This window comes from Medicago truncatula, chromosome 1, assembly GCF_003473485.1.
Source record: "Medicago truncatula cultivar Jemalong A17 chromosome 1, MtrunA17r5.0-ANR, whole genome shotgun sequence".
Taxonomy (NCBI): Eukaryota; Viridiplantae; Streptophyta; class Magnoliopsida; order Fabales; family Fabaceae; genus Medicago; species Medicago truncatula.
In genome coordinates this window covers 42,443,262-42,454,310 of record NC_053042.1, presented here as the reverse complement: position 1 = coordinate 42,454,310, position 11,049 = coordinate 42,443,262, and the positions used below count along the sequence as shown (strand labels likewise).

The following is an 11,049-nucleotide window of genomic DNA, read 5'->3' as shown; positions in this document are numbered from 1 at the left end:
TTAACTTATCATGAATAATTGGAAGACAATTTTTTTTTTTTGAAGGAAATTGGAAGACAATTGTTACTTTGTTGATGTCCACACGGGCGGATATACACATAGGTGACCCTGGACTTCAATAAATTATACTCCCTCCATTTTAGATTAACCGAACCATTTACTCATTTTCACACCTGTTAAGAAAAGTGTATAAATAAAGGAGAGAGAAAAAAAGGTTTTAATGTTTTTGTTAAGTACCGGTGCATTCTCTACTATCATAAATGCAAAATTGAATATATTGAATTAGGAATGATGAAAGTAGTATTAATTAGAGTTATAAAAAGAAAAAAATAATTAATATTGTATTAAAAAATAAAATGACTCAATTATTTTGAGACACTTTTTTTTTATTAAAAATGACTCAGTTAGTATGGGAGGGAGGGATTACTCCAATTCAATTCTATGAGTTATATAGTAAAATGTGAGGTGTAGTAAATTTTTTGATAGTGTATTGGGATAGTCTTTTATAACCTTAAAAAAATGGCATCCTATTTTATTTCCTTTTGCACATCCAATTTTTTTTTTTTCATCTCTCATTGTCTTTTCCTTTATTTCCTTAGGGTCTTGCTAACAAGTGTCTTAAGGATATTATTTAAGGAACCCAAAATTAAAACACATGTAAAAGTCATAACCTCACAATTTCATATGTAAAAGTTACTGTTTTAGGATGCGTAAGAGCATTTGTTAGCATTTTCCTTTTATTTATTACATGTGTGTTCCTCGTCTTTTAAAGGATTTATGCGACTTGATGAATGTAGACAAAGTTTCAGTAAATTTCGACCAATCATAGGATTTCATGTTTGTGTTGTAGGATGGACTAAACATACATTTCCTATCATGTAGTGTGAATAGCGAACATGTCACTTTTTTTAACGAGAGAAATGCTAGCAACACGCATTTTTCAACATACTCTTTTTAATTGGTTAAAATTCACATGGGACCCACCAAATTTATATAGGACCCATATGATTTGGTGGGACCTATGTGAATTGTAACCAATCAAAGAGAGTGTGTTGAAAAATATGTGTTAAAATGTGTGTTACTAACATTCATCTTTTAAGAAATGTGTTTAAAAGGTTATAAAAGACTAATTTGTTCCTTTAAAAAATAAAATTAATTTGTTACAAGTATCTAATTTAAAGGACTGCATGATATATTTGACTAATGTTATACATCTCTTATCCATCCATCCATCCATTCATTACTTTTTTTATATGTATAATTCTATAAATCCTATAGAAACAATGAAAAATCTAATGTAAATATGGAAACATATAGCAGCGATACAGAGTATAGCAATGTCACTCTATTTGAATGATATCTCCTAAGAGTTTCAAATTATATCAGCATTTTGGATGCGTTTGATTTGCTAAAAAATGAAGGACAAGACAGAACAACTCCAGTTGTCCAGTGTTTGATTTGTAAAACTGTTTCAAGGACAGGATAAACTGGTATTTTTGTCCCTCAGCAAACCACAGCACAACTTTTTGTCCCACGTACAAGTTGTCTAAAATATCAAAATAACATTTTGTCCCTCAAAAATCGTATAAAACAAAAAATTATTCAATGTCATAAAAATTTGTCCTGTGTTGTTCTCCCTTATATTGTGTTGTTCTTTCTTGTACTGTTTTGTACTGTACTTGCTGTTTTGCAAACCAAACGCACCTTTCAATTAAAACAGTTTTATACATCAACATTATACAACAATGTATAGCCATGGTCCATAAGTGACACTAATAGCAATAGTGGATCAAGATTTATTTAGTCACAAATTCAAGCAACAAATCCAAACCAAACTTCCATTTCAAATTGAAAATATACAATACATAGTTATCAATTGGGGAGGAGCATCTAAAACACAACTCCTCAGCAATCACACCAAAAGACTCATGAGTCATGAGTCTCATGACCATATATATTATTTATTTATATTCCTTAATTAATTCACTAGTAAATTATATATACACACACATTTTTACTTTATAGAATTTAAAGGGTCAGCAATGATCAATATCATTGGCTGGAATAGACTGAGGAATACCATCCAACAAGCAAAATACTGGAGGAATGGTTAATGTCTCTGAATTTCCATAAGCATTCCAACAAAAAGGATCATTCAACATATCTCCTTGAGAAGGAAGAAGCTCAATATCTGAGAGAGTCAAGTTGGTGCAAGGGATTGAGTCACTGCATGCAAAATGCATAGGAGGGTGTCTTATATCATAAGTTCCCTTTATGCTTGTGTAAACTATATCTGATACAAATACTGCAGAGGTTTTGTTGCTGCAATCTTTACTGAGGCAGTAAAATTGGTCAATTATAATAGGATTTTTTACTGTATCCATGTGAATATTACTGAATGTTACTCCTGATACTGATCCTGATCCACCTTGCCATGTCTTGATTCTTACCCCATTATCTGATACCCTTATAACTGAGTCCCTCACTGTTATGTTTGATACACATGCTCTTGAGTTGTGGTTTCCCAAACTACCAATGCTGAATAAAATACAATAAAAATAACATTAGATTTTTTGTTTTGTTTGAAATAACATTAAATCATGTACCATTACAACAATATATAAAGTATAAAGCTTATTAATTGAAAATTTGGATTCTACGTGGTGTGAGTGCAGTCAACCACATCTAGATCGTTTGATCAAGATCAAATATTCCAGATTTCAACGCATATTCTTTGAAATCTAAAATATTGAGCTTGACTGCATGCGGCCACGGGGTTGTGACCGCACTCAACTCATATCCATACTATTAAATGTAACTTTTCATGAAGAAAAAAAAGGAGAGAATAATTTACCTAATGCCATGACCTGGTCCACATGTGATATTTTTTATATCAACATCATAGCAACCAGACCCAATGGAAACACAGTCATCACCTATAAAAGGAAAATTCATGAAAAAGTATTTTTGTTAATTCCTTTGGATGCTGCAACAGGTAAAAGGAGCTAGGGGATTGATTATTTAGTGACTAACCATTGGAAACTACGGAATTATATATTTTCACATCATTGGTATTTTCTATGTGTATTCCATCAGTGTTGGGGCTAAGTGCTGGAGCTGTTATGAAAATTGATTCCACATGCACACTTTGGCAGCCATCAAATCTGAAATGGAATTGAGGACTGTTTTTTATCCTAAGTCCTTGTACAGTCAAATTTGAACTCATAAAAAACCTTATAGCCTGCAATATACAAATATTTTTTGTTAACCATAATGCATTTACACAAACAGAAGATGTATATTGTATAAAATACACAAGATAGGTTTTTAATACTTACAACTGGGCTGTCACAAGGTCCTGGTAATGTTGTTCCATTAGGCCCCTATGGAAATTATTGTTAGAGATCAACTAAAGTTTGAAGCATCAACATTTAATTTAAATTTTTTACTTAAAATTTCTACTTATATATATCAATACCTTATGAGGCTTACAAGGGAGGTCCCACCATTTTTGTCCTCTGCCATCAATTGTACCACTTCCTTCAAGTGACATGCCATTGACTCTATAAAAGACCAACCATTGACGCCTACTGTTGTTTTTTAGCCATGATTCAGGTCCATCAGGTGTCATAATAGTTCCATCAACCTTCTCCATGTACACCAGCAAAGTCATCAGTTACTGAACCTTAACCTTAATTAAGTACAGTTTTCTTTGACTTAATTTAAAGTTTCAAGCATACATTTTATATTTTCTGTGTTAAATTAGTATTTTTTTGTATGTTAAGTTAGTACTTTATGTTTAAAAATGTTCACAATGTAGGACCAAACTTTATTTTTCATCTATGTATATAAGCTACCAAAAAACTACTTAAGGTTGTTACAATTCTTCAAAGAGAATATCTAAGTTACATTATAATGGTTGTTAAAATATTTAATTCAACAAAATTGACATGATCTTTCTTAGTTTGTAACTTTTTAACTGAGATTGTGAAATCATTGTTGCCAACGAAGAGGGTCTAATTGTGGTGTGGTGTGGTGCTAAGTGATAAAGCATTCTTTATAATATACTCCATCATGCAATGATCTTGTACACAAATTTGTAACAAAAAGTACACTAAGAATGAAAGTTAGTTCAACAATGTTAATATTTTTTTTAAAGATAAATGACTTATTTGACATGAAAAAAAAGAAAGAAAAAGGAATTGAAACTTTAATTAAATTAAATTAAATTAAAGCAACTCGTGTAGTTTTGCCTAAGTAATTATGTAACTAAAAATTGCAGGTACATTACCTTTAATACCAAACCACCTTTACAAGGACCAGTGAAAATAGTAGATTGAACAATGAAGGAGAAACCAGGAGGAACAAATATAACATTAAGATCTAATTCACTTTGACAAGCAGTGTCCCATGCCATTTTAAATGACTCAGTATCATCAGTTATTCCATCTCCAATGGCACCAAATTTTCTTACATCCAATAAGCCAGATGCTACTTCAGGGCTAGGGCTAGGACTAGCACTAGCACTAGGAGCTTCTTCAGGAGCACTACTAGTTGGTGAAGGTAGTGGAGCAGGAGGAAGTGAAATTTCAGATGATGAATTATGAGAATGTGAGTAATGCTTGTGTTTTGTATGGAAATGGTGTCTAGCTTGGATAGAAAGAAATGAAGTAAGAAAATATAAAGAGAATAATAGTGTTAAAATAGGAGAGTGCTTCATTTTAAATATAGTTTCTACTAAAAATTAGGAAAAATATGAGATACAAATTAATTGGCTTAGTGAGTGTCAAGTGTAAAAACAACTAGATGAAAGGAATAAAGTCACAAATAGTAACCTTTAGTTTGAGGAAGTTGAAAGAAAAACCAAAGGAGATTCTACTTTCTATGTTCAAGTGACTAGGAGCACTAGTACACTATAGAACACACAAGTTGCAATTGAGTTATAAGGTAATGGAACTGGATGGAATGAAATACATGCAGAATAAGAAAGGTTGTGTTACTATATATAATAACAAGTTGTATAGTGGAGAATGTGGTAAGTTTTTATATGAATATTACCAAATTTTATAATGGGTTTAGAAGTGGGAACCGACAAATATACCTCATAGACATTGGGTTTTCTTTTGAGGTTGTGGAGTCTGCATTTGGCAATTTTGAAAAGAGCAAAACGGAATAACCACACAAGTCAGGCTGGTTAGTGGACTAGCCTATCATGTTCTTCCCATAACTATATAATATACTTATCTTTTTGTTCTGTCTCTACTATAGCAAATTTGTAAAGGATAATATGTTTTAAGGCTACAAGAATAAAACAAAATGAAGTATTTTTTATATGTGTTGATAACAAATCAAATTTCAATATTTTCTTTAACCCCTACGTGTTATTCCACACGTATGAGATAGAAATCAAAATCACGACGACATACTTAAAAGACTCAATTATCTGTCATCATGACCGTATACTTAAGAGACTCAATTATCTGTCAATTGTACCACACGAACAACGCCTATTATAAATATATAGATAAAGGATTCAACGAGCCTCAAACATTAAACACCCAATTCATAATACAAATATATTAATTTGCATGCCCATCTCAAGCACAGTTAAATTAAATGTATAACATCGTTCATTGCATATTGTTCTTGTGTTAATTTTTGCAGGTTATAATATCGTTCATGTAGTACTCATATACATAAATTCTCGAGTTTATTAGAGAATATACTCACTATATAGCAAACAGTACATCTCGGTCAGCATATGATGCAAGCATGTTAAATTAAGGCTTAAATGCTCTCTTGGTCCCTTAAGTATTTATTTGATATTGCTTTGGTCCCTTAACTAAAAAAAAGATTGTTTGAGTACTTTATATTTATCTCCGTTACCTGTTTTGGTCCCTTCTGTTAAAAAAAATCAAAAAAACGTTAGGGTTTATACTATTTCTCTTCTTCCTTCTCCTTTCATCCTCTTCTTCATGATCTTCATCATCAACAACACACCAACCTAGAAAAAAAATCTTTTTCAATTTAGAACCCAAAATCATTCAATCTCTAATCTCATATATCAGCAACTTTAATTCCCAAAAAAAGATGCTAAATTAAATTGTTGAAAGGAAATTAAATAATTTGATGTGTGTGAAGGAATGAACAACGAATCATGAAGAATTGGACGAGCATGGTGATTAGCGCAATAATCAAATTCCACCATTTCTTCAATCTTATTCTTCATAGTTTCCTAAAACCATTTCCATTTTTCTCTCTCACCAAAACCTTGAATCTAGAAAAACGACAGTGGATAGTAGATCCTCGCGGTACAACGACAATGGATATTAGATCCTCCCAGAAATGGCGACGATGACTGTTGACGATGAGTTATTGAACTCGAAAATGAATCAATGTCCTGTTTATCAAGATGAATTTGGGTTGAATAAAAGAGGGGTTATGGATTTGGGTTGAAGTGAATCAATTGAGAAGGAATGATTTAAAGAAATGATAAAAATTTATTATAATTATGAACACGTTGAAAAACAATTATGAAGATGCTTGAATAATTTTTATGTGAATAAAGTCTGTTTTTCTTCTTGGTTGTAAAGAGGAGAAGATTTGAGTTTGAGATTCAACAAAGGATTATTTAAAGCATGAGGTTTTAAGTTTGAGATTCAACGCAGAAGAGGAAAGATTGAAGGATATGCTGATTTGATATTTATTTTTTTAGTTTTTTTCGATTATTTTATGTTTTTTTCTGGATTTAATTGATGAATATGATGAAGGTTTTGATGAAGATGAAGAAGATGATAAAAAAAGCTTAAATGCTCTTTTCGTCCCTTAAGTATTTATTTGGTATCACTTTGGTCCCTTAATGTTTCCAGAGCCAATGCCAAAACGACACGTGTACCACACTTAACGTTTTTTATTAAACCTAACGGAAGGGACCAAAAAATATAATGAAAATTAAATTAAAATACTCAAACAATCTTTTTTTTAGTTAAGGGACCAAAACGATACCAAATAAATACTTAAGATACCAAAAGAGATTTAAACCTTAAATTAATTAACTAGGCATGTTCACCTTCACGATAAAATAAGGCACCAATTATCTTAATTCCACGAAGATGAGCAGGTAAAGTAAGGTTAAATTTAAAGAAGCAAATGGACTACCATATCTATAGTGACAAGAGTAAAAGTAATAACAAGTTGCATGGACACAATTTCAGTTTAAAAAAACAAATGAATGCAGTCTTTAAATTAAAGTGGATATATATAGTAGTATAGTATAGTATATCATACTAAAGTTTTGCCAGCAATTAATTAAAATACTACTGAATTATCATTGTATAGAATAGTATTATTTAATATGTATCTTTAACCGTCCATCCACTCTGAAGTTGAGAATTGATGCATCTCTCATGCATGCTTTGCTTCCACTCACAGTCACAACAGCACTACTTACAATTCAGCACACCTATTACGCCGCCCAAATTCATATAACACACTATACTTGGTCAGGGTTGTTTCGTTTCTTTTTATCACTCATATATCATATAGCTACCAATGATTATGGCGGTTTAGCATTTTTATTTGCCTTCTCAAACTCAAATGTACTACACAAAACCTTAGATTAATTAATGTACTATGCTGTAACAGGTATGAAATTCTTTTACTTTCCGCTTTCTTTTTCAGGAATGACTTATTTTGCATAGCATGCCACATTCAGTGGACTGGAATTCCCTCATAAAGTGCGACCTACATTTCTAGTAAATAGTACAACCTCCCTCTCATATCATATACCATTGTGTCACACCCTTTAAGAAAGTTATTATTAGTTTAGATTTAGAGTCCATTTGGTACTGTTTTTTATTTTTCACAAAGTCACTATTTTTAAAATTGAATAATCAATTTTAGAGGTTTTCGTCTGTTTGTTACATATTTTAGGAAAAATGCAAATTTGAAGAAAAAAATCTAAAAATTGATTCAAATAGAAACTATTTTAAGCTGCTCTAGAAAATTAATTTTTCTAAAAAAAAAACATAAAATTTCATATTAAATTCATTTCTTGTTAAAAAAAAATTATACTTTTGCAACAAAGAATTATCTACTAAACATGACTGCAAAAAACATTCAAAATTTCGAATGATAAGGAGAGACAAAAAGTGGTGTGAATTTTTTTTGGAGGAATAAAAGTAGAAGAAACATTTTAGGACAACTTGAATGAAAAGTTATAATATTTATATAGACCAAAACCATATTTAACTTTTAATTCAAGGATATCTAGCAATATGAATACACGGATAACAAATAAAAACACATTAGTTGTTTTGAGAGTTACACTTTTTTATAATTATATGTTATGGAAATGAATTCTCTCATTTGTAATTTACACATGAAAGAGTAAAGTGTTAATTATCACCATCCAAATTTAATTTATCTAAATTCCTCTATATTTCTCTTACTTGATGAATTGTGATGAATCAGACTTTACTCTCTCACGTGTAAATTACACATGGAAGAATCCATTTTCACAAGGTAGAACAAATACACACATACTTATTTTGCACGGTGTAAACTTTTGTTGGGAACTTGCATCATCCTCACCAAATCTCATGTGTCTTTATTAAATAAGCAATATGGGTTGTCTATTAAGCATGGATTTGATTAGATATAGTTAGATATATTGCTTGGTAGTAATGGGTTTATGACATGAATGAAGAATGTTTCCATTGAAACCCACATGTTATGTGTAGTTTAGTTCATGAAATAGATGAATTAGAAGCGATAATTGGTTAGAATGTTAGTTTTTTCCAATAACTAATTAGTGGGTTAACGTTGAAGATATAATGCAAGTTAGCTACGTCACAAAGAAGAGAAAAATAGGTTTTTCATAGAAATTTTTAAGCTTGGTTATTTTTCTTTTTTTTTAGGGAATTAAGCTTGGTTATTTATTGAGTTAGTGATTATTAACTAATTATTATTTTGTTAATATTTATTTACTTTGTACATGACCAGAAGACTTTTGTTACTGATGAGTATTGAAGCTTGCCTTGGTGTACTTTTATGCAACTAGTCTTGTACTTACTTTCACATATCATATAGGATTATCATTCTAATGAACATGTTTGCCACTAAACTATTTTGGCAAACGATTGACTTCCATTGTCATAGCACCTCCAATGTTCAGCCAAAAGAGCTTTGTTGTTTAAGCCTAGTATACCATAAGAATGGGCATTGTTTTCCTCCATACATAGTTTAATCATTGGGTTGATTTGTTGTTGAGCAAACATTGCTTTGAAATATGCGCATGAGAAAAGTGACTTTCCCTAAATAGGCTTCAACTCACTAATTTGTGAGTAGTTCTTGAAGTAGTTACTATTAGCTAGTTAAATTAAGGGTTTTATCTATAATCTAGACCTTGGGCTGAAGTAATAATGTTAAGGGAATGTTACCCCGTTGGTAGGGACAACGCATAATATATGTAAAGTTCGGGATTCAAACCTTGGCCACCATCAAATAAAAAGTATCGAGTAAAGTGAATTTCTCGTTTAGAAAAGTCTTATGTTATGCTAATTTAACTTTGATTAGTTGCTTTTAACCAATAATTGGGAAAATTACTAGTTTTCCCCTAATTAGTAATTGGAGGGCTGAAGTTGATGTTTTGTGTAATAGGACTAAAAAATGAGAAAATTATGAGAAACCCAAGGAGATTATGTTGCTGAATTTTCTGTTATGCGAATTGAACCTTAGTTTGTATAGGATGAACTTTTAGGGGAAGGAAGATTAGGCATCATGAAAACTGAATTACATTTACCTTAGCTTACTTGAACAAAACATTCCATAAGGAATGACTTGATTCAATATCAATTATTTGAATGCTTGAAGAGAACCCCATGGTAGATTATATTCATCTTAGGAGAAATTTCTATTATTAATTTGTTAGCTTCGTTACTCAAATAAATGGACTGATGTTGACAAGTTAAATATGCATATGTGTATAAGCTGCCTTGCAATACTTAGAGCTGGATTTGGAAGCCTTCCTGCACTATCATTGGAAGCAAACAGTTCTTTTTCTGTTTTGCAACATTATAATCTTTACAAGCAACAATATATTATATATTTTTTTACTAAAGCAACAATATATTATATTACTATCATGATAATTAATGAATAACAATCCCTTGAAAGCAAGACAACCTTAGAAGCCAGACTTCTCATTATTAAGGGAGATATGCCAAGCAAGCTTTAAAACCTTCCATAACTAAATCACATTGTGAAGGGGAATAAGTATATCACTAGAATAAACAATTGTTCTAGTTAATAGTTAATACAATCTGTTAAAAATTTAAGATCAGGAGAACAATTAAATTGTGAAGATGGATCAACTTGAAACTTATAATAAATCAAAAGCTGAGGTGGTTTTCTTTGGTAGAAACGGTACAAACAAATTAATGGAACAATTAACAAAAGAGAGACTATTAACAACATGAAACAGGCTAGATGCAATTCTACTAACAGGGAGTACATAATATTTACACAAGACAGCATTCTAAGTCTATGACGACGCAAACAAAGTACACTGCTTTCTTGCGTGAGACGGAACCAGCTTCACCAGCATTTCAGCAGGCACTCCCTTAAGCTCTGTGTCAAATCACCAGCAAGAACAGCATTAGAGAATAATTCAATAAATGGGTATTGAATATAATAACATGATACTCGGAGGAAAATTAGTTCTCACCGTTGGCTTTGAAATTAAATAAAGGAGGAAGATGACGCCCATTTGGTAAGCGGGTATTTGGATCACGCAATTCATCAAAGAATGGATGAACCAGAGCCTCCAACTACATTTCACAAGGCACAAAACAACATAATTTATATAATGCTATACTGGAAATGATTATAGGAATATTACTGAAGAATCTTCAGTTAATAAAGAGGAATTATCAATGTCTTCATATTTAATATATTTTCATTTGATGCACATGGTAAAGAGAAAACTGAAGAGATTTATGGAAAAAAAATGGGAAAAAATATCGATAGAAATCACATGAATTTTGAAAG

The 11,049-nt window shown here is 31.2% G+C and overlaps 2 protein-coding genes across 4 annotated transcripts in view; both read right to left on the bottom strand.

Annotated features, from left to right (window-relative positions):
* Nucleotides 1–2,036: 2,036 nt before the first annotated feature.
* LOC11412440 (polygalacturonase At1g48100) lies at nt 2,037–4,720 on the bottom strand. The gene is made up of 6 exons (XM_003591296.4): nt 4,292–4,720; nt 3,479–3,646; nt 3,339–3,383; nt 3,034–3,241; nt 2,855–2,936; nt 2,037–2,538 (listed from the first exon to the last, which is right to left on the bottom strand). The coding sequence occupies exons 1-6, from the start codon at nt 4,718–4,720 to the stop codon at nt 2,037–2,039; spliced, it is 1,434 nt and encodes a 477-aa protein (XP_003591344.2).
* A 5,542-nt stretch (nt 4,721–10,262) lies between these two features.
* Nucleotides 10,263–11,049, bottom strand: part of LOC11417436 (glycogen synthase kinase-3 homolog MsK-2) — a 5,325-nt gene continuing 4,538 nt past the window's right edge. For all 3 annotated transcript variants that reach the window (XM_003591292.4, XM_039829795.1, XM_039829796.1), the window contains exons 12-13: nt 10,727–10,829; nt 10,263–10,629 (exon numbers count right to left, since the gene is read on the bottom strand). In XM_003591292.4, the coding sequence (XP_003591340.2) occupies nt 10,544–10,629; nt 10,727–10,829 (189 nt within the window). In that variant the 3' untranslated portion in view covers nt 10,263–10,543. The remainder of the gene's footprint in view (nt 10,630–10,726; nt 10,830–11,049) is intronic.